Raw genomic sequence first — 23,932 nt, 5'->3', positions numbered from 1 at the left:
ATGCAGGCAAAATCAGATTGAAATGAATATTTATGGAAGTTTTAAATGGAGGCAATCAGGTGATGTCCTGGATAGATCACTAGGCCTGGAGTCAGGAAGGCCTGAGTTCAAATCCAGCCTTAAACACTTAGCTGGCTGCGTGACCGATGGCAGGTCATTTAATCTTTGCCAGCTTCTGTTTCCTCAACTGTAAAATGGGGATCATAATAGCACCTGCCTCACAGAGTTCTTGTGAGGATCAAATGAGATAATATGCCTGGCGCATAATAGGCACTTAATAAATGTGTGTTTCTTTACTTCTTTCCTAAATGGGAAAATAAGTTGGAGAAAAGCAAGATGAGGAATTTATGTGGAAAGGATAAGGGGTGTTCCCACTAGAATTGCTTTCTTTCTCATGAGGTTCTTAGTGGACTGGTTGTGTACATCTGAGGCCCAGACCATTTTTACTATTTACTAATAGGTACCTCTCTTTTTGCCCCACTGGCTCCTTCCCTGAATACTGTCCAGTCATCAGCAGTGATGGGGCTTCTCAAAACATGGAGACCAAGACAACCTCCTTCATTTTCTATAACCTGTGGATGGTTCTCAGGAGAGACAAGAGTAAATGTCATGACAATGAGCCATTGCTAAACCATGAATGCAAAAAAATGCAATGCTTAGTGTGTTCAGGGTGCCACAACATTTAAAACTTTGTGAATGGCATGGAGTGCTTAGGACAGCATTTACCCACCTCATAAGTATATGTTGTCACTTTCTTATCCTCTGGGAGCAAATGAAAGGGGTTTTATTCCCTTAAAGAATATCAGAATGAGGCACAGGAATAGACTGACGGCTATTTAGTTAGTCCTGCTTAGAAGCATAAATTGGGATGTGTTAATATGCCCAGCCTAGGATGAAACCTTTGCGCCATTGCACAAAACAAAGCCCTTGGGAGGCTATTAAAATTTTAACATTTTCAGTTTATGCAGGAATGTTAATGAACCTGCCAAATAGAAGTGTGGAAATAGTATTTATTATGATGAAAACTTTATAAGTGTAGAAGTGTGAAATTTATAATATAGACACATTTAGCATAAAATGCAAATGTTCCATCTAAGTGGGTTAGGCATCCAGGTCTCAGCTGGCTTGCCCTCCAGTTTAGTACCTTACAGAGGGAAAGCAGATATGACTTTTTCACAAAGGCAGTATGTTATTCCACAGCAGTAATTCCAAAAATCTTAAAAGGGTTAGAATAGTCACTTCAGATGCCTAATAGTGCTGTCAGTCTGATATAGAGGATAAAAATCTATCTGGATGTGTCTCTATCTATAAAATATAATAATGACAACTTGTATTTATATCATGCTTTGTGTGCAAAATGCTATGTATAATATCTCATTTAATTATACATATATCATATTTATGTATATATGTAAAACACTCATACATGTAGGTGCTTAATAAAATTTTGTTGAATTGTACAAATCATGTGTATGGACACATGTATGTATATGTATATGTGTGTGTATACACACACACACATATATATAGACTGGGCTAACTATGCTATGTGTTTATGTATGTATACGTATATATATATATAATGTGTACACATTCAACAAAAATTATTAAGCACCTACATATGATTATTATATACATATCATATATGTGTATGTACATATGTGTATATGTGTATATACACATACATGCAGACACATACACACACTAGCTGCCCTAAAATCTTACTTAAATGCCTCACTGTGGCAAGGAAGTGACTCTGAGTTGTCAGAGATTGTGCTACTGGAATATAAACTCTGGAAGAAGCTGTTCCCAACTGACAAAAGGCTTCAGCTGTGGGCCTGGAAATATTATTTTATATTTGATATATCTGTCTTCTGAGGATCAGCCTAGATAATTATAGACAAGCTCATTAACAGAAAGTTGAACACCAGTTAGTGAATTTTTTTAAGGCATCACAACTCATAAGTGTGTCTCTGTGTATATGCATAAATACATATATGCATATGTGTATGTTTGCAATTCCAATACCAATGAATAAGTATATCTGTTTCTCCACAACTCCACCAGCATTGAATTATTGAATAGCATTGCTTTTCATTGGTTGTTTTTTTTTTTTGCCAATTTTATGGGTGTGAATTTGTGCTTCAAAGTTTTGTTTTTTTTTAAATCATTTTATTAGTGAGGTTGGATATTTTTGAAGTAATTATTAACAACTCATTTCTGCTTCTTACCATTTATCCAATATGGATAAATTCTGGGGATTATCTTTGTAATTTTTAAACAAATTCTAATATATTTCATTTTAAAAATTTATATAGATGCCTTTGTCTCCTACTAAAGACCCTTCTCTATGAAAAAGAAAAATAAGCAAAAACATCCAATTTCTGTTCTACATGTTTTGGATGTCATTTTTATTTGCCATAAATGTACTCCCAAGCTATTATTTTTCTTTTAATTATATCATTTTGTTGTAATTTTTTTCTTTTAATGTAATCAAGCACATCTATTTTGATTACATCTTGATGTCTATAATGGTGGAAAAGCTATTCTATACCAATGAAATCATGGATCCTTGAAAAAGTGCTATAAACTTACCCTTATTTTACCATGGTACATAGTAAAGTCATGACTAGAAACCAAAGTGTTAAATTCCTTATCCAGTGTAAAGTGGCCTTGATTTCTTATCTGGTACCCATTCTGCTCCATTACACTGTCATTGGAGGTGGGGCTAGGAGTGATGATGGGGAGGGGACAGCTGGTTAGTGACAGTGAATTGTCCTGGCCTATTACTTCAACACTTTTAGGAAATTGCAAGGATGGAAACTCCCTTTCCCAAGGCATAGAGGCAACTCATCTGTATCTTACAGTCTTAGAGAACTTCCTGGGCATTGAAAAGTCAGGTGACTTGGTCTTGACCACCTGTGTAATATGTGGCATAGGTCTTTCTGACTCAAGGGCTGACTGTCAACTATGCCATACTGCTTCTCATGTTGTCTTCTCTGCTCTCCTTCTCCCTCTCCTTCCTCTCCCCCTCTCATCTGTCTGTCTCTCTATCTATCTCTGTCTCTACAAATACATATTTGTATATACATAACCTTGTTCCTGGGAGGTTACAGTTCAAATTTCTTTACCTAGTTTTCAATGTCCCACCTTCCACAGCCTGGATATTAGTTTTATAGTGTCACATATTTGTATATGCGTACACATCATACACACAGACTACTAGGCAAATTGTCTGGGTTGTTTTTTCAGAAAAAAGCATTTTCAAATTTTAATAAATTCTTGGTGCAGTTCTCTGCATTCATCATGTTACTAGATTAAGAAGAGAAGTACAGTTGGAATTGGGGAAAGGGTCTTGGAGAGAAGAGATCAGAATGAAGAATGGAGAGTATTTCGTTGTTCAGTCGTTTCTGACTCTTTATGACCCCTGTGGGGTTTTCTTGGCAAAGATACTGCAGTGGTTTGTTATTTCCTTCTCCAGATCATTTTACAGATGAGGAAACTGAGGCAAACAAGGTTAAGTTACTTGCCCAGGGTCACACAGCTATTAAATGTCTCAGGCCAGATTTGAACTCATGAAGATGAATATTCCTGACTCCAGGCCCAGCACTCTATCGACTAAGCCACCTAGCTGACCATTAAAGGGCAATAAAGTTTAAGAGACGAGTTCAAGGAGACAGGGGACAGAAATCTGAGCTTCTGGAACTCATAATCATTTGTCCAGAAAATATTCTTAAGTGTCTTAAAGTGTAGGCAAGCCACTTCTCCAAAGTAGCTTTACAATTTTACAAATGAATGCTGATAAAGCATTTGTTAAGTGCATTACACGTGCTGAGAATACAAATACAAGAAAGTCAGACAGTCCGTGCCCTCGGGGACTGGATATTCTATTGGTGGAGAGGCCCTCATTTGAGCACATTGTTAGCTCTGCTCCTTGGTCCATCCGACTTTGACTTAAGGTTGTACAAATTCCCCAGCACTGTTGAAAGACATAGTACTACCTTGTCTGCACCCCACTCCTCCCTATCCTCATTTCCTACACTTACATCCTGGGAATAGGGAGCCAGTGGAGAAGGTGAAACCTAATAGGGAGCCAGGAGATCAGTAAGAAGAGTTTAATGTTGAAATCAAAGGTTATCACAATGTTTTGTCACTCAGCAAAAGCAAAGCCTCGGAGAGTGAAAAGGCTAATGACCCTAATTTTAAAAAGGCAGAGTCAACTATTCCCCCAGGGGTAGAAGCCCGGCTTGTAAAGCCAGGTTTAACCAAATGATTTATCAGAAGTCATTTGTGTTATTTTTCTGCACCTTGCTGTGAGTTGTGTTAAGTGCAGAAGCCAGAAGGCTTCATTGGCTGAAATCCCTGAGGTGTCCCCATTGGTGATAAAAATCCTCATTTACTCTGTCAGAGGATCTTGCCAACCTCCATTATCCAAGTTTGACACTATGAGTCACAGCAGGAAGTCATCCAGTCTCATCTCATTTTCCTGGGATGTTAAAAAGGTTATAAGTTTTGATATGTAGAATACCCTGTAAATCTACAGCTGTAACATGAACCAAATGCTCCTGTTACTCTCCTTACATAGTTCCTTCTTTCCAGGGTTCTCACTGATGGCAGTCGGTGTGGCTTAGATACCCACCCAAAGAGCTGAGAAATGTCACACACATCATTCTGATCCAAAGGGAAGACGTTGTGCAGGGAGGGCTGTTGTAGGGAGATGTTGTGCAGGATGACAACTGCATCAGGTGGAGTCAGCATTTGGGGGTGCTAATATGGTGCAGGTGTGAGATTATTTTCCCGGGCATGTGTTGTGCAGCTGGTGAAAAAGGAAGTTCAAATTGTTTTATCAATGCCTTGCTGAATATATCATCAGATGCATGGGGGCTCTCTCACTCTCCATTTTAATGAAGAAGGACATTTTCATTTCACAACAGCATCGGGAATAAGAACTTGTTATGTGCTGATCACTCCCCATATTCATTATCTTGCAGGACAAAGTTAACAACAATCTCTAATTGCCAGGAGATGCACATTAAAGTGTAAAATGTCAAAACCCTGAGCACAAATCCAGGGCACAAATTCTCCATTAGGGAAAATAAAAGCTTTTTTTTTTTTTACATGTACTTTCTTAAAGGTGGGTATGAAGATCATGTTATTGTTTGGGTAATGCCAATATGTGAACACTTCTGCCTGTTTCTCATTAAAAACTACAAGGCTGTGATTTCCTGGAACCCACAGGGACTCCGGAGGGTCTGTCTAGACAATGGATCACGGATGCATGGGCAACATAGAATCTACTTTCAGATTTTCACTCACTAAATCTCAGCAGAGAGACCATCCTGCTAACTTACTTTTGCCCTTCCTTCTCCCTCCAACTCTGCAGAGTTTCAGTGGCAACAGACAAAAAACTGCCATTGAGTGCTGGCCAGTGAGACCTTCCCATTCATTCTTGAACAGGTGGTATAATCACTGAGGAAGAAGGCAGAGAAGAGAGAGAGAGAATCCAAATCATCAAAGCTCCTGATGAATCCCAAATCTTGGTTCTCAGCTCTGACCTTTCTTTGAGTACTAGTTCCACATTTCCAGTGTTCAACTGGGCGTTTCCACTTGGATATCTTACCAGTAAATCAAATCCATTATATTCAAAGTTTTATTCATCGCTGTCTTCTCTTCCGTGAAACCAACTCTTCATCTTGACTTTTTTATTTTGTTAATGGCACCATTCTTTGACATTTTGGAAACCTTGGAGTTGGCTTTGACTTTTTCCTCTTCCTCATCCTTCAGATTCAGTAAGTTGCTAAGTCCTGTTGCTTTGGTATGATGAAAAGTGAAGTTAGAATCAAAGTACTTGGGTTCAAATGCTGCCTCTTTACTTTGTATCTGTCTGAACCCAGAGAAGTGTCACTTTACTTCCCTGGAACTCAGTTTGCTCATCTGTAAAATGAGGGGGTTGGACTCTGTGATTTCTAAGGTCTCTTCTAAATTCATTACACCCGCATAGCGTCTCTCATATTTACATTTCATCACCACCACCCTAGTTCAGTCATGCATTATCATTTATTTGGACAAAGGCACTAACAATTCAGGGATTTACAGAGTCCTCATGTTAAATACTATGCTTTGATTGCACATTTATAACCTATGTCAAATTGCTTACCATCTTAGGGAGGAGGGATGTGGGGGAGAGAGGGAGAAAATGTGAAACTCAAATTTTTTTTAAAATGAATGTTAATTTTTTTACATATAATTGGGAAAAATAAAATATTACTTAAAAATAAATAAAGTCTATGCTTGAGTGGAGCTTTGAAGGAAACTGAGTATTCTAAGATGTAGAGTTGAGGAGAGAGTGTATTACAGGCATGGGACATATAGCCAGTACAAAAGCATAGGGATGAGAAGGAGTGTGAAGAACAGTAAGAAAACTGATTTGTCTAGACTACAGTGTGAAGTGAATTGAGATATAATAAAGCTTGAAAGGTAGGTTAGAAAGTGGTTATAAAGGACTTTATATGCCAAACAGTAGACTTCATATCTGATCATAGTTAACAAGTACTCTGCTGAAGATATGGAGTATGAATTGGATAGTCTCATAAGGCTGGAAGAACACTTAGAAGGCTTTGACAATAATCTAGGTGTGAGGTAATGAAGGCCTGAACTAGTTTGGTAGTGGTAAGAATGGAAAGTAGGGAATTGAGGCAAAATGTAGAGGAAGAATCAGCAAGGCTTGACAACTGATTGGAAATACAGAGTTAGGAAAATTGAAAGGTTGAGGACAATTCCAAGGATGGTGAACTGGGGTGGTATGAAGGATTGTGATGTTCTCAAAAGAAATAAGGAATTTTGGAAGAAGAGTAGGTCTATGGTAAAAGATACTGAGTTCTGTTGTAGACATGTTGAGACACCTGTCGATCATCTAGTTAAAAATATCCTACAGGCAGATGATACATTTGGATTAGAGCTCAGGATAAAGTCTATAGTATGTCCCAATTTTCTCATTCCTTGGACTATTTGTTATTCCCTGAATATATCCCACACTTTGCTGTCTCCATGCCTTCTATCTATGAAATATCCTTCACTCTAGAATCCATCTTCCAAATTCCTAGCTCCAAATCTATGATCCTTAACTGTATGCCATTTTATATCTTTCTAATGGCATTTGTCATATTCTCTCATCTTGTCATGGTTTCTATGTGGTTTGTATACTAAACTAAAGTTCTTGAGTCAGTTATGTTTCTGTGTCTCCCCTTCAGGGACTGTATGTGCTGCGCACTCAGATTTATGTTTTCTTTGTTTATTCTGTTATTTCTTTAGTTGTTCTTTCTTTTCCCTTCCCCTTCCCTTCCTCTTTTACCCTCCTCCCTTCCTCTTCCCTTCCCCATCCTCTTTTCCCCTTCCCCCTTCCTCTTTTGTTCTCCTTCCTTTTTCTTCCTCCTTCTACCCTCCCTCCCAGGGAAGGGAAGAAGGAAGTGAGGAAGGGGGGCAGAAAGTGTCAAGGAAACCAGCATAATATATTGTTACAGGGGTTGAGAGAAAACTCCAGCAAGTTATATGAACCTTGAAACATGAGGAATATCTCCCATAACCCCCATCAGTTGCTTCCTTACCCTTTGGACTCTCAACTTTACCTTAGCTAAGGTAAATTATTAATGTTTTATACTTTCTGGAGATAGTAATGTTTTATAATCCAAAACAATCGGAAAATAACTTCTGAAATTATTATCTGACAATTCATGAAAACTAAATTTCAATTTTTATCCAAGGTATAAAATGAGAGTGTCCTGGAGTGAGTTACATGCAGGAAGGTGAAAGTTCAATGATAAATCCTAAGGCTGTAAATGCACAAATTCCTTACCCAATTCCTTTACGTAACAAATGTTCAATAAATACTTACTGAATTGAGTTAAAAATGTATTCTGATTATAGTTTCATCTAGACTCTCCCAAGTACAGAACTATAAAAATGTCCAGGTCAGGCCTATGATACAGAACTCATCATTAGCCCCCTTTCTTTGGAATACTAGTTTCTGCCAATCCCATTAACAACTATTGGATAATACTCCCTTACTTAGTACCTCACACTAGCCATTTGTGATCAGTTTTTGACTGATCTATGTATGCTATATTAGGAGCATTATCTAGGCCCTGATTACCCTTTTAAGTGATTTGAGCATTAGATCCATATCATGCTATTATCTCCATTCCTACTCTTTGCTGATCTACATTTTTATCACATGCCTGTGGTTCATGTGGCCCAAGAAAAAGGACAATGATTTATCCTGAAGAAGCAATGGCTGGCAGCTTGCCTGCTTGTGTTATATTCCTATTCTACGTGTCCTTGGAATCCAGTGCAAATTGTGCTTAAAAGTGCATTAAGTCCTTAAAGTGACTGGTTTTCTGGATAAAGGAGTTGTGGGTATAATCATATCCTTTATCATATAACCAAAGTCTGCCAAGCTTACTAGGTCAGAAGGAGTCTGTGTGTATGTGTGTGTGTGTGTGTGTGTGTGTGTGTGTGTGTGTGTATGTGTGTGTGATATACACACACATCTTTTCTTACTAGTATAGCTGAGTCCTTATGATCCTGTGTTTGTTTCTGTCACATGGCTTTTTGTTTTTGTAATGAGCTGTTAACAAGCTCCAACAGATTTATGGTTGCTCAATATAGTTCTGTGAACATGCTTTACAATTATAACAAATTCTTAGGGGAGTAGCTACAGAAGGACTGCTTACTCATTGTACCTGCGTTCAATTTACATGTCCACAGCAATTTTTTTTTAAAGATAACTAAAAAGAAATGGTGTCATATTACATAAAGATAACTATTCTGGAGAGGGTTTTGTTATTTCATCTTTGGAATGCTAAAAATTAAATGGTTCAATTGTTTTATGAATATGGATTTAACTTTGAGTATTTAATGGCAATGTCTACACAACAGAAAATATATGGACAAAACATTATCTATCCAAAAATCATTCACACATCCAGATATTCCTGAGGCCAACATCTTGAGACTTAAAAACATCTGTATGATTGAGTGAACTTTTTTCATCTGAATATTTGGTATCGCACAGCTACAATCTAAATTACTTTGGCCCCTATCAGTAGTGGTGGCAATTAACAGATACAGAAGTTGAATTATGAGTCTTGCCACTGAACAATATTAAGAATCATACAAAGAAAATCACCACTAGGAAAGCAAGTGGTTTAATTTGAAGTTGTGTTTTAAATTATCAAGAAACATCCTTGTGTAATGACCTGAAGGATTATTTGAAAACCACTGTGTTTGAACTATAGCACTAGAAAAAGATCAATAGTTTTTTTTAATGCTGATTCAGTTGTGTTCTTGTTTTTAAAAAACATATGGAAGTATTTTCCTGCAGGGCTCAGGTTGAATAAAACCCCAAGTGAATGTATAAATCTAAATTTTGAAAGATGAAATTTACACAAGTGCTGCTAGCAAGATTTTAACCACTGGTACATAGTTTTATGTATTCATCCATTTAAAGTAAATAAGTACCCATAAAATCCCCCAAATCCACAATTAAATATCATAATGTGCATTAAAAAGCACTCTGGAAAGCTATGTAGGAAAGAGAAATAATAGTCTTCAGTGACTTCTTATTGCCTCCAGGATAAAATAATTCCTCTACAATTTGGCTATAGCCTTCTTTTACAGACTTTTCCAAATTACTCCATTTCACACTTTCTGCATTGCAACAAAACTGGACTACTAGCTGTTCCCAGAATTTGGCTTTCATCTCATATTTCCATACTTGGTACTGCATTCAACTCTCACCTCTATGCATTTGCATACCCATATCCCTATTCCTAGAATATACTTTCCCCTTATCTCTGCTTCTCTGAATCTTAATCTGAATCTTCCTTAAAGGTTTAGGTTCTTCCTCCAGGAAATCTTTCTGATATCCCTAATTTATGAATATACTCTACTTCCTCGAATTATCTATATTTACTTATTTATATACATATGCATGTGTACACTATCTACATATCCTCCTTTCCCCTCCTGTTGCTGCTTCACCTTCCAAACTAGACCTCTGGGCTCCATGCCAAGGAGGAATTGCATCACTGTTCTCTGAATTTCTGTTTCTATTCACCTCATCCATTTTTCTGCCCTGCCGTACCTCCTACATAACCTGTCCTGCCGTCTCCTTTTTGCTACCATTGCTCTAAGATCTATAATCAAATTAAAACTACAATTGCTTCTGAAAAGGGCTTATTCCACTCAACGTCCCAGAACAAAACATCCTTCTCTTTTCAGCATTCCCCATATATTTTGTCTCCCCCCTATTAGAATGTAAGCTTCTTGAGAGCAGGAGGTATCTCACTTTTGAATATATTTTCCTAGCTCTTAACACCGTGTTTGGTACACAGTAAGAATTTAAAATAAGCTTTTTTTTTTTCATTTTCCCCACCTCAAATATAAGCTTCTTAAAGTCAAAGTCTATCTTGGTTTTACTTTGCATCCTCAGTACCTAGTATGTGCCTTGCATGTAGTTGGTATACATGTTAAAATTAAATTTAACATTTATTAAATGCCTGTTGTGTGCAAAGTAGTACTATGCCAAGAGATGGAAGAGATCCATAATTTGGATAAATCAATTAAGTAAGCATTTAAATATTCCTAATATGTGCTATGTGCTAGGGATATAAAGATAAAAATAGACTTTGCCTTTGAAGGAATTAAATTACCTTGAAAATCCCACAATCTTTGGTTGTAGAAGACACCAACAGAAATAACTGATATAAAATTCTTTAGTACCTCAGAGTTCTTGGATCTTTCTCCACTTGTGCAAATCATTATCATCGTAATAGTTTGCATTTATTATACCTAGAGTGCTTTACAGATATAATTTTATTTGATCCTCACAACTCTGGGAAGTAGATGCTATTATTATCCCCTCAGCAGGCAGCAGTTAAGTGACTTACCCAGGGTCATATAGTAAATGATGAGGTAAGATTTGAATATAGGTCTTCCTGACTCCAGATCCCAAACTCCTTCCATAACAGCTTGTATTCCTGAGTTTTAGGACACCAGGGTAATATTATGTGCTTGCTTATTTCACTTATTCCACTTCTACTTTTCTGTGTACTTCCATATGTTTGTACTGCATTCATCTCCCACCTCAGTACTTAATAGCTTATTGCTTTATAATATAATTTGAAGCCTGATAATGCCCAATATTCATCTGAACCTGAAAAAAATAGCGTTTTTAAGACTGTCATTCGACTATAACCATAGACTTACTTATTTTAATTTTTCCAGCATTATGTTCAGATCCATAGTTTCCTTCTTGCTTTTTTTCCCATTATATAGATCCAGTTTTAAAATAGGAATTATTCTTGGAATAATTGGAAATTTGGAAGTACTGGAAACTTGGAGAATCAGAATTATTCTAGTCTTACATTCTAGGTCTTTTTCACATTAGATTTTCATCCAAGTACCTTTCTTGCTATGCTACTTGAGGTATATGTATATGTACATATATATGTGTTTGAGATATATATGTATATACATACATACATATACATATATACAAATATACATATTCAATGTTGGTCTTTGTTTTACCATCTATAATGCCTTTAAACATAATGTTATTTATCTGTTTGTCTATTTTGACTATAGATATAGATATTAATGATATAAATATAGTTAGACAGAAACAAATAGAGATCTGTTATCATTTATCATTAAAGTGCAGTGTGGCCTTTGTGAGGTACAATTCCACCTCTGATTGATAGGGGAGCTTTGACCTACTCTGTTTCCAACCTGGAGTAGTTTTTGATGATTCTATTTTTTAATGAAAAAAATCAATGAAAAACATTAATATTTCAGGATTCCTCATACTTCCTATAGAAATAAAAATGAAGGGATGTTGTAAAAAGGAAGCACTGAATTTGGATTCAGAGGGTGTTGAATCCTTATTCAGATATATAGTACCTGTATGAACTTTGGGCAAGTTGCTTCTTTCTGTGGGCCCTTAATTTCTGCATCTGTAAAATGAAAAGCAAGGACAAGATCTCCTTGGACTTTTATACCTACATCCATTTACCTGGGGAAGACTTATACATAAACTCGATTTTTGAAAATCAAATTTTATTTTGATTGTTTGAGGAGTTATTTTTTAATTAAAGGGAATGCTATTGTATGCAATGTAATTCTTGTGTATATGAATAATCCTCCTTGCTTTATCCTTCCTATTGGCTTGAATTTTTGTTTAGAGTTTAACTAAAAGGTAAGCAATGACTTGGGGTCACTAATTATAGCAGCCTATGAAATTCACAAGGTATTTTTCTGATGGAAAAGTTAGCTATTTCACAATACAATAGAGACCTATCATTGGAAAACCACTTACATCGCTAAAGTTCTTAACGAAAGACTTGCATATAATAGGTGCTCAGTAAAGGCTGGTCAAGCAAATGAATAACACAGTATAAAGCAATTTCAAAATAACCTTTTCCTCAGTGCTAACCACTTTGTCAGGTCTCTTTTAGACAATAAATATCATATCACTAAAAAAAATGCCATAACTAATAGCATCATTCTAAGAATTACGTGGTTTGCTTCCCTCCTAATACAAAGTCACAGACTGCTTAATGCAATTATTCTTTGTGAATGACAGCTGTTCTGCTGTTCCTGTAATTTCCCATGTACATGCCTGAAAGGTAATATCAATTACAATTAAGGAGGAAAATTATTTTGGGTAACTGATGATACTTGACAAAAACTCTTGTAAATACAGCATTACCATGAAATCTTGTTAAACTTTTGTTTTTCTGTGTTGATTTTTTTTAAGGTGCAAACTGTGAAATGGAAATTGATGACTGTTTGTCACAGCCTTGCCTAAATGGTGGCACCTGTCAGGATTCTGTGGGGCGCTATTTCTGTGGCTGTGCCTTTGGATTCCGTGGTGAACACTGTGAAATCAACATCGACGAGTGTTACAGTCGTCCATGCCTTAATAAAGGGCGGTGCATTGATGGTATCTATAGGTAGGTACTTATCTGCAATGGGGCGAATATCTCAGAATGTACCTGGTGACCAAGTAGTCCCACTTAAGTTGGTATAAAAGGCTCTAATATCTACTCAGAGCTGGGAGTACACATAATTTTAAGTTGCCAAAAATTCTATTCAATTCAATTGGCATTTATAAAGCATTTAATTAATGATTTTGAATTGGAAGTAGTGTGGTACAGTGGAAAGAAAACTGACTCTGTCTGAAATCAGAGCTCCTGGGTTCAAATCCCACCTCTAACACTTACTACATGAATGACCCTGGGTGAGTAATTTAAATACCACAGGCTTCAGTTTGCTCATCAGCAAAATGAGAGGATTGAATTAGATGGCCTCTGAGGTGCTTTCTTGCCATTTATACTCAGTGCCTCTAAATCTTCTCCTTTCATTTTCTTCTAAACCCTCTGCAATCTTCCTTCTAACTTCACCATTCAACTGAAACTGCTCTCTCCAAAATTGCCAATGATATTTTTTAATTGCCAGAGTTCATATTTCTTGACCTCTCTGCAGCATTTGACTCTGCTGATCACCTAGTCCTCTTTGATACTTTTTTCTCTCTAGAGTTTTATGATATTGCTTTCTCCTGATTCCCCACCAGTCTCTGTCCACTCCTTTTTTAAAAATATTATTTTTCATTGATATATTTTTACATCAACAAAATTTCCCCCAGTTTCAGTCCTTCTCCTGTGTCTAGAGAGCCATCTAATATGACTAATAATAATCTGTAAAGAGACAAAGAAAAAGAAGGACAAATTTGGCAAAAGTTATTAAGACATTGAAAAAGTCTGAAAATATGTGCAACGTACCATATATGTGAACCTCTCACCTCTATAAAGGGCTGGGGAAGGAAGAGGTGTCTTCATATATTTCCTTCTTGGAGCCAGGCTTCTTTTTAATTTCTAAACATTCACTTTTGATTGCTTTATGGTCATTTTTCCATTTATGTTGTTATAGTCATTGTGTATGTTGTTTTATTAGCACTGCTTATTTCTCTCTGCATCAGTTCATGTAAATATTTCCATGTTCCTCAGTATTCATCACATTGTGTTTTTTGTTTTTTGTTTTTTTTTTACAGAACAGTAATATTCCAATAGATTCATACACCACAGTTTGTTTAGACATTCCCCAATTGATGGGCATCCACTTTGTTTCTAATAATTTGCTATCACAAAAAGTGCTACTATAAATATTTTGGTGTATGTGGAGACTTTATTCTTGTCAATGACCTTTTTAGTGTATAAACCTGGTAGTGGATTCTCTGAGTCAGAGTTCAGACATTTTACTCACTTTATTTGCATAATTTGGAGTTGTTTGAAATGGTTATATTGATTTACAGTTCCAACGATGCACTAAGGAACCTATCTTCACACAAACTCTCCAACATTAACTATTCCTATTTTTTGGTCATCTTTGCCATTTTGCAGGATGTGAGGAAAAATCTCAGGGTTGTTTTGATTTATATCTCTCCCATTATCCATCAATTGGAGCATATTTTCCACATATTGTTAATAGTTTACAATTCTTTTGAGAGCTGTTCATATCCTTTGACTACTGATCTAATGGGAAGTGACTCTTGATCATATATGTGTGTGCATGTGTGTGTATTATATGTATATGTGTATTACATGTATTATAGTCATGTATATATACACATACATATCTACACACACAGATCTACATGTGTGTATGTATCTTATATAGAGTTTATATAGCTCAAATACCAAACCTTATCGGAAAAATTTGGCATAAATCTGTTCCCATTCTGCCACTTCCCTTTATATACTAGGTGCATTGATTATGTATATATAGGAACTTTTCAGTTTATTGTAATCAAAGTTATCTAGCTTATATTTCCTAAATGCTTTGATCCCTTGTTTGGTTAAAAGCACATCTCTAAAACATAGCTATGAAAGGTATATGATCTACTTTTCTAATTTTTTTATCCATATGATATTTAATATTAAGGTCACAGATCCATTAAGAATGTGTTGTGGATTATGATGACCACTCCTCAGTCTCCTTTATTGGTTCTTCACATATGTCATGCTCAGTAACTATGGGTGCCCCACCAGACTCTGTTCTGGGCCCTCTTCTCTTTTCACTATATACTATATCACTTGGTGATCTCATCAGCTCCCATGGGTTCAGTGATCATCTCCATGTAGATTATTCCCAGATCTATATATCCAGTCTTAATCTTTCTAATTAGCTGCATTCCTACATCACCAACTGCCTCTTGGACATCTTAAAATGGATGTCCTATAGGTACTTACTTAGGCTCTCAACTGCAATGTTGTCCTTGGCTACTCATTCACATTCACACTACATATCCAATGCATTGCCAAATCTTATCATTTCTACCTTCACAACAACTTTTCTATCAGTCTTCTTTGTATGCTCATATAACCACCACTCTTGTTCAGGCCCTTATCACCTCTTTCATGGACTATTTCAGTAGCTTTCCAATTAGTCTCCTTGTTTCAAGTCTCTCCCCCTCCAGTCTATGCACCACTTAGCTATCCAAATGATTTTTCTAGAGCATGGATCCTACCATATTACTCCATGCTCAATAAGCTCCAATGACTCCCTCTCATCAATATGATCAAATACATGGAAATATATTTCATCTATTCATATATTATATATATATATGCACACACACACATACACACATATATATACATATATATGGGTGTGTATATGTATGTGTATAGTATGTGTATATATTATATATGTATACATAGTTATTTATGTATCTCTCCCATTAAACTCTGAGCTCCTTGAGAGCAGGGACTATCTCTTGACTTTCTTTGTATCTCTAGCACTTAGCTCAGTGCCAAGCACTCAGCAGGAGCTTAATAAATGTTTATTTTAACTTTCATGATTCTCCCCAAACCCAGGTGCTAATAACTTCTGCTTTCAGATTACCTTCCATCTACTCTGTAAATATATATTTATATATATATATGTAATATGTACCTAGTTATTTGCGTGTTGTCTTCCAATAGAATGTACATCTTTCTTTGAACCCCCACACTTCACACAGTGCCTAGCACATGTTGTTTTTCAGTCATTTCAGTTATGTCCAACTCTTTGGGACCCCATCTGGAATTTTCTTGGCAAAGATACTGGAGTGGTTTGCCATTTTCTTCTCTAGCTCATTTTACAGATAAGGAAATTGAGGCAAACAGGGTTAAGTGACTTACCCACAATCACACAGCTAGTATCTGAGGCTGGATTTGAACTCAGGTTTTCCTGACTGTAGGCCCAGTGCTCTATCCACTGTGTCCCTGCCTGGCTCTTAGTAAGTGCTTAATAAATTCATGTTAACTCTCTGGCTGACTAACCGAGATCAATGATCCTAGGATCTGCTCCAGGCAGAATATCTTCCAGGGAAGACGCAAAGGTTTAGTAAAACATTATCCCTGTCTTCGTGGAGCTGACAATCTAGTGGGCAGTTACACCAATAACTCTAATACAGAATATTATATAACAAGTACATTAGAGCCATGTAACCATAGTCCTCTGAGTTCCAGTGGTTCTGGTATAGAATCACAGACAATCTGATTTGGAAGTAATAGTACTAGAATACACTCAGATCCCAGGTCCCTGCTAGAAACAGGGGGGAGAGGCAGGGTGTTTGAGGGCAGGGAGGAGGGACTCAGATGGGCCACCCAGGTTGATCCAAAGGTAAAGAACTCAAGAAGTCTCAGCCCTGATTTGTCTCTGGCCATCCTGCAGCACAGACTCTTTGCTCCTGCTCTCTCTGCGCTAGACTTGGGCTGGCCACTCCCAACCCTCACTCTAGTCTGCTCTTTGACTTGGTGGACTTTCAGAAGATTCTCATGGCTCAACCACCCTACCTCTTTCAAAATGGCTTGATGTGCACATGCTAATCACACACAGTTGCTGCCCTCTACTCGTGTTTTACAATCTTGTCTTCCCCATTTTGGGAAATAATATGGTGATGATACACATTCCAATGACAGCTGGCATTTATGTAGATCTTTAAGGTTTTGCAAAGGTCTTTATATAATCTCTCTCATTTGATCCTCAATAACATTGTGAAGTAGAGATTATTATTATCCCCATTTAACAGCTAAAGAAACTGAGGCTTAGAGAAGTTGTGACTTGCCCAAGGTCACACAACTAGTAAATCACAGAAGTAGGATTTGAACCCAAGTCTTCTTGATATGCCATCTTTGTGGTGAAAAATCTTGACCCAGGGAAGGTTTTCCATATATAGCTCTCCTCTCCCTGACTGACTGGCCTCTGGAAGGATCCCAGTTAAACCCTTGAATCTCAGGCTCCCATGAAATATACCAACATAGTCTAATCATCTGATAATGATAAATTTCACATTTCTCTAACCAAATACCAAACAATTGACAAAAGACTTCCATCATAACAACCCTCTGAAGTATGTAGTACAGGCACTGCTGTTGTTGTTATTGTTGTGCTTTCATCTAGTTAGGGAGCATCTGGTGAGGAAACTCCCTTAAATTATTCTCCAACTTCCTTCCCAACTTCTCCTCTTAGATTTGCCTGAGGCAATGAAGGGGTAAGTGGCCTGCCCAGGATGAAACAGACAGGATATGCCAGAGCTAGGATTTTCTTCACTTTGGTGAAAGTATGGCTCAGCAGAGTAAGTGATTTATCAGCCCCAATGATTTGTCTCCAAAATCAGTGCTTTTTCTGGTGAACCACAATTACTCCCGTCCAAAGAGCACTTCCTCCAGAGGTCATTTGCTCCTCCAGCTACCTTGTGTTTTGTTCCATTTGCTGGCTCACTTTCAAATTAAAACTTTGAAAAAAGGTGTCTAACGGCTCAGAGATGTTTATTGTGACATGAAATTCACACCTTTGGAAAATTTGCTGTCACTGCACCCAGTTTTCAAATCAGTGACACAGACATGCAAAAGGTTTTGATAAACACTGCTAGAGGTTCTTCTAGGTGTGAATCAAAAATAATGTCTATAAGATGCCAAAAATCTGACTGAAAAGTGAAAAAATCCAATCATCTGGATGTTTTGTATACACAATGCCAAACATCTGGACATTTGGCACCCTGCAGACAAAACTTCCAGGTGCTGGGGTGTTTTGTAGATGCATCCTAAGGATGAACACCAGCCCTTGCAAAACATTTGCAAGAAATGTAGCGATGAGTAGCAACAACGTGATTCTTGGCCAGTTCAGGTTTTCTTGGAGACACTGGAAAATACAACTCCAAATTACATTTTGCAGTGTCTGAGGTATAGATTTTGGTTAATACCATCTTAGCCAAGTTGACAAGCATATTTGCCACGAAGCATTTTTGAAGAAGCATAGGGGATGTTTTCAAGGAGCCCATATGCAAGGGAATCATACAACTATAGCAGGTTCCTTATTATCTGTTACTTATCTACAATTTTTGTCCTTTCCTGAGGTTTAGAGATGAGTAAACTAGCTTGGGTACAATGTTTTTTGATTTGACGGTGCCCTGTCTCTAGAAGGCAGGTGGAGAGATGCACTTTCTATTTTAATATGTGCAATCAGGAAACCACCCCATGGAATACTCCCAGTTCTGTAGTGGGTAATTGTACTATGATTGATTGAAGGTAGTACAATGGACCCTAGGGTTCTGGTTGGGCACTGAAGACAGTTAATTTGGCATTGACTAGATATTGACACAGAGATTTCATTTTAATTCTTTAGTTACCACTGCAACTGTGATGGTACTGGATTCACAGGCAAGCAATGTGAGATCTCAATGTCTGTGTGCTCGTCACAACCCTGTCATAATAATGGCACTTGTGAGGTGTTTGATGACAGATACATTTGCCACTGCTGGCCAGGTAAGTGTTCAAACTCCACACCACCCCCCATAAATTGGTTTCTCTGCTATGAGTTTTCAGCAAACAGAAAGCTAATATCTTTCTTATAATAGCCTGGTACCAACTTCTGCTTTCAATTTTCATCCCTAATCAAATAATATTTATTCAGTGATCTCATGCACATGCTGCTTGATGAGGTTTTGTATGAAAAAGGTTAAATGTGCAGCCCGATTGTGAGAGATGATAGAAAAAAAGTCAGTGGGGGGAGAAGTTAATATATCTTAACGGAAAATGGTTTCCACAGCATCTGCTGCTTCTTTTGTTTTGTTCACTTAGACGCCTAGATTTCACAGAAAGCCACCGGAGAACATAGAAATCCCAGGGGTATTCCACACAGGTTGATTAGTTGATTAGTCAGTCATAAATGCTTAGTCAGTACCCACAGAACTAGATAGCTTTAGGGGGATACATTAGAAATAGTAGATAGGATCTTGTTCCCATGATACTTGCAATGTAAATACAAATCACAATAATAATCCAAACTAAATAGTGCTGTGAATTTCACAGGTGACTTTCTTCACTGCAGCTCTCTGAGATGGGCTTTGCTAGTATTAACTTCATTTTGTAGATATGTTAACTGAAGCTCAGAGAGACTAAGCAACTTGCCTAAGGGATTTGATTTCTGTCAACAAATGTAGGTTTCTTCATTAAACTGCAGGTGTGGGATGAACACTTACAGGAAAACATATACATAGAAAAACATAGACAAGTATGATGCTAATCACAAATTTGCTGAGTCATCTTAAGGCTGTGGTCATGGTTAGTCTGGGCAAGAGAAGACCCAAGGTCTTAAAGTCTTTGAAGGTCTGACATGTAGTAAGGGATAAGAGTTGTTCAGTTTGGCCCCAAAAAGCAAAATCAGGAGAAACAGATAGAAGAGACAAAGAGGCAGATTTAAATTTGGCATCAGATAAAACCTGTTAACAATTAGAGCTAACCCAAATGGGACAGGATGCCTGAAGAAGAGGTGGGCTTTCCCTCCTGGGAGATCTTCTAGAAGAAGCTAGACAATTGCTTGTTAGGGAATGACCATGTTATAGTGGGGATTCCTTTTGTGTATGGGTTTGCTAAGGTCCCTTCCTACTCTCATAGTCTGTAATTTTCTGTTTGCCAATTTTAGCCAGTCCATTTACCACATCTAGTAAGCTCTAGGCCCACAACACTGTACTGTAGCCATCTTGCTGTTTCCCGCCAGATCCACTAGCTCCTATCAAGCATTGTCTTGCTGATTGGTGAGAACTCACCATTGTTAGCTGACCTCATAGCCACCATCCTACACTCTGGCCAACTTCCTGCTGTACTTCCTCCACCTCCCCTTCTGCCTTTCGCTCTGGGAACAGTAATCAAATCCATACTGTCATTTCTGGAAAGGGCATGGCAATCCATTACCCAGTGACACCACTCACTATCTCTGGGATTTCACAGAAACATCTCTCCATAGCCAAGAGCCTCCTATTAGAATGCATTCACTGCTTTTCCTTACTAGAACATAAGCTCCTCAAGGGTGAGAACTCTCTTGCTTTATTTATTTATTTTTTTTGTATTTGCATCGCCAACACTTGGCAAAGAACCTAATACATGTTTTTAGTGCCTAATAAATGTTCTTATTGTATTCATTCATGCATATAATTGAGTGTTGTGGGAATAATCAAATAAATAGAAACAGGCAGGCTGCAATTATACACATGGTAAACTAGTACGTATCATATTTAATTACAGAGCCTATCCGCCAAACAACAGCAACAACAGTAAAAACTGCCTTACAAATTTTGCTTTAAAACATCTAGAATGGGAATGATAAAATGAAAGATTATGGGTTATAGAATTTTCTTTCGCTTTTTTTTAAGCCCACGTAAAAAGATACCACCAATTTTTGATTATTCAGGGCTACTGATATATTATCCTGGCCTTCTACTTCTAGTCCTTCTAATAATGAGAACTGACTAAAAATAGGAAGGCCTAACTTGATAGGTAGTGAGTTTCCTATCATTGGATGTCTTCAAATGGAGTTTGGCTAATGACTTGTCAGAATTCTGCAGAAGGAATTTGTCGTTCACATATGGACTGAGCTCAGTGGCTTTTAAAGTCCTTTCCAACTTCAAAATTTTGTGATTCTATTATTCTCTCTTTTTACCTTTCTTTTGGTCATTTTATTACCTGTGGGAAAGAAAATCTTCAGTGATAAAACACTAATTACACTGTAGTTAAAGGGCTCTTGACTTAGGTTTATAATATCTAAGGCAGAAGATTTTCTGGTGTAGCAAACCAAAATGAAATGACTACAATCAAGCATGAAAATGCTCTATATTCTTATTTATCAGTACAGTCCATCTTTGTCTTCCCTATTTTTAGAAAACTTAGAGTGTGTTTGATGTCCTGTGGTGGCCCAGTTAATCAAACTTATCACATATGAGCCATTCTAAATCATTATTATCATTATCAACAAACATGGATTTAGCACACCTCCTGTGAATGAAACTGTGCTCAGTAACAAATACATGGCATAGCTTGACCTCCATAGGTTTGCAGTCTATTTGGAGAGGGAACATAGCTATACAAAAATAGAAGGTAAATTCCTTGAGGGCAGGTAGTTTCATTTTTGTCTTTGCATCCTCAGCATTTAGCACAGTACTTGGCATATAGTAAGTGCTCAAATGTTTGATAAATGAAAGATTTATACTCAACCACTGCATTTAATGAGAAAATTTCATCTAGAAGTTCCCTAGTTCCATTTGAATTGAACAAAGAACCCTCCCTTCCCTCATTGGTCACTATCCAATCCAGTCCATCAAATATAGGCATTAATTAAATGCCCATTGTGTGCAAAGTACTGTGCTTGATGCTGGGATGCAAAAATAAAGTGAAATTGCATTCTACTGGGGAGAGACAATATCTAACTAGTTAATCCAAAACCCTTGTCATCAAAGATAGGAAGAATCAACAATGGTGACAGTCTAGTGGCATTAGGTGGCATTCAGCTGAAGACATTAATTAGGAGGAAGTATGAGACACCTTAAATGGCCATTTTAAAAAGTTTTCGTTCTACCCAAATGTGACTAGAGTTGTAAGAAAGCACAAAACATAATATCAGAGCCCGGCGGAGTCAAGCCAGGACAAGGGTTTATAGAAAATCTTGTTAAAAAATATTGAACATAGCCCTGGTTGAAGGAGCCTATTTATATACACAGCCTAAGTGGGCAGCATATAGAATCCTCTTGGGGCCCCAGCAAAGGGGACAGGACTGGCAAGACCATTAATCAGGTCTGTTGTAATGCTCAGGATATGAATGAGATGATATGTGTGCTGGCATGGAAAAAAAATTGTGAAAGTTCTAAATTGCTTCCTTGCTCTTGTCCCTATATAGGAGTTGTAACATGTAGAAGGGAGGGAGGAAAAAGAGAAAACTATCAAAAAAGTGTTCCTCATTGAGTATGCTATATCACACAAACACACACCACCCAAAAGGGTTTGTGTGTGTGTGTGTCTGTGTGTATCTAACTTTATGAATTGGAAAAAATCTTTGAAGATAAGACGTTAGGTATTCAGCCTGAAGACGGAAACCACAAAGGTCCTTCAGGGGACACCATAAAGGACTATGGGACCTCAGTCTGGCATATGCTTTTGATTTCTGTCAACAACTGTGGATTTCTTCATTAGACTGCAGAGTCAAGCCCCAAGTTTCATGTGTAACTGATACTTTTTGCTGTTAAGCAACAAAATTTATTTTCTAGTTATTATTTGACATGACCCAATTCCAAGAGCTATTTTAGAAAAAATACCCAATAACATTAGGCTTTGCTCCTTCCTTTGTTATGGTAAGGCATATTTCTGATTTTTCAGTATCCTTTACAAAATGATACAATTAGGATCCAGATCTTTTTTTTTAATTGGCACTACTTCCTGCTCTAAAATTGTTTTGGAGTGTAGAATAATCCTAATATAAAATGGCCTCACTCCACTATGGATTCACTAACACTACAGTTCAAATTAGATTACCCATGTCTCCAGTAACACATAGTGTATCTCTGTCTCTCTCATTATGCTTGTTGACTTGACTATCTCTCCCACCATCCCACCATGGCACTCATGCAATCCACAGATACTAGCATTATATCAGAGGTTTACAACTCTTCCAATTATCATTTCTGTGTCATCATATTATACATGAATAAGCACTATTAAGCTTCTCCAGCTTTCTCTACATGGTTGATTCCCTCCCAAGAAAAAGAATTGTACTCACATTGTTAGCTACGTCTTGTATCTCTTGTTTTATACTCTCAATCACTTTCTAGAAACATTTCAGAAACAAGGTTGCTTATGTTTCTTCACAGATTTTTTTTCTGTCAGATTTATAAATTGAATTTGTTAATTTTGATCAAGATGTAAAGACCAGGTAATGTGTGATTTTTAAAATTCATTTGAATAGCTTATATGACTATTGATCACCTTCAAATAAAGTTTTACCTAATTTATCTCCGGGGAAAAAAAGGGTGCAGCTAGGTGGTGCAGTGAATAGAGCATCGGCCCTGAAGTCAGGAGGTCCTGAGTTCAAATGTGACCTCAGACCAAACACTTGACACTTACTAGCTGTGTGACCCTGGGCAAGTCACTTAACCCCAATTGCGTTAGGGGAAAAAAAAAACTTGACTAAAAACGTCATACTCATAAAAGCCCATGTTCTGGAATCCTCTCCTACCTATTTCATAATAGATAGGAGATGATAATTTCATAATAAGGAAGTTTAATGAGACAGTATTGTGTATATGAAAAGAAAAACCTCTGGATTAGAAGTCAGGGGAATAGGGTTCTAACATCATGTAATGGAGAAAGTTCTGGGATCTGAAGGCAGAGGACATGAATTCAGACCTTAGTCTTGCTGCATACTAACTGTGTGGTCCTGGACAAGTCACTTAACCTTTGGTCTCAGTTAACTCATCAATAAAATGAAGGATTGAATATTATCTTCGAAGTCCCTTCTGGCTCTAAATCTCTGATCCTATTCACAGTTCCATCACCTTATTAGG

At 37.2% G+C, this 23,932-nt stretch overlaps 1 protein-coding gene across 1 annotated transcript in view; it reads left to right on the top strand.

The window, feature by feature from the left end:
• Positions 1 to 23,932, top strand: part of CRB1 (crumbs cell polarity complex component 1) — a gene marked incomplete at its 5' end in the record, with an annotated part of 168,566 nt that overhangs the window by 19,776 nt on the left and 124,858 nt on the right. Inside the window, 2 exons of the mRNA XM_027843360.1 lie at positions 12,818 to 13,013; positions 18,730 to 18,869. Of these exons, the coding sequence (XP_027699161.1) occupies positions 12,818 to 13,013; positions 18,730 to 18,869 (336 nt within the window). The remainder of the gene's footprint in view (positions 1 to 12,817; positions 13,014 to 18,729; positions 18,870 to 23,932) is intronic.

The sequence above is a fragment of the Vombatus ursinus genome, unplaced genomic scaffold (assembly GCF_900497805.2).
Source record: "Vombatus ursinus unplaced genomic scaffold, bare-nosed wombat genome assembly UNPS02014909.1, whole genome shotgun sequence".
NCBI classification, from domain to species: domain Eukaryota; kingdom Metazoa; phylum Chordata; class Mammalia; order Diprotodontia; family Vombatidae; genus Vombatus; species Vombatus ursinus.
Note: the sequence above shows the minus strand (reverse complement) of the source record. Positions and strands in the feature narration are given on the sequence as shown.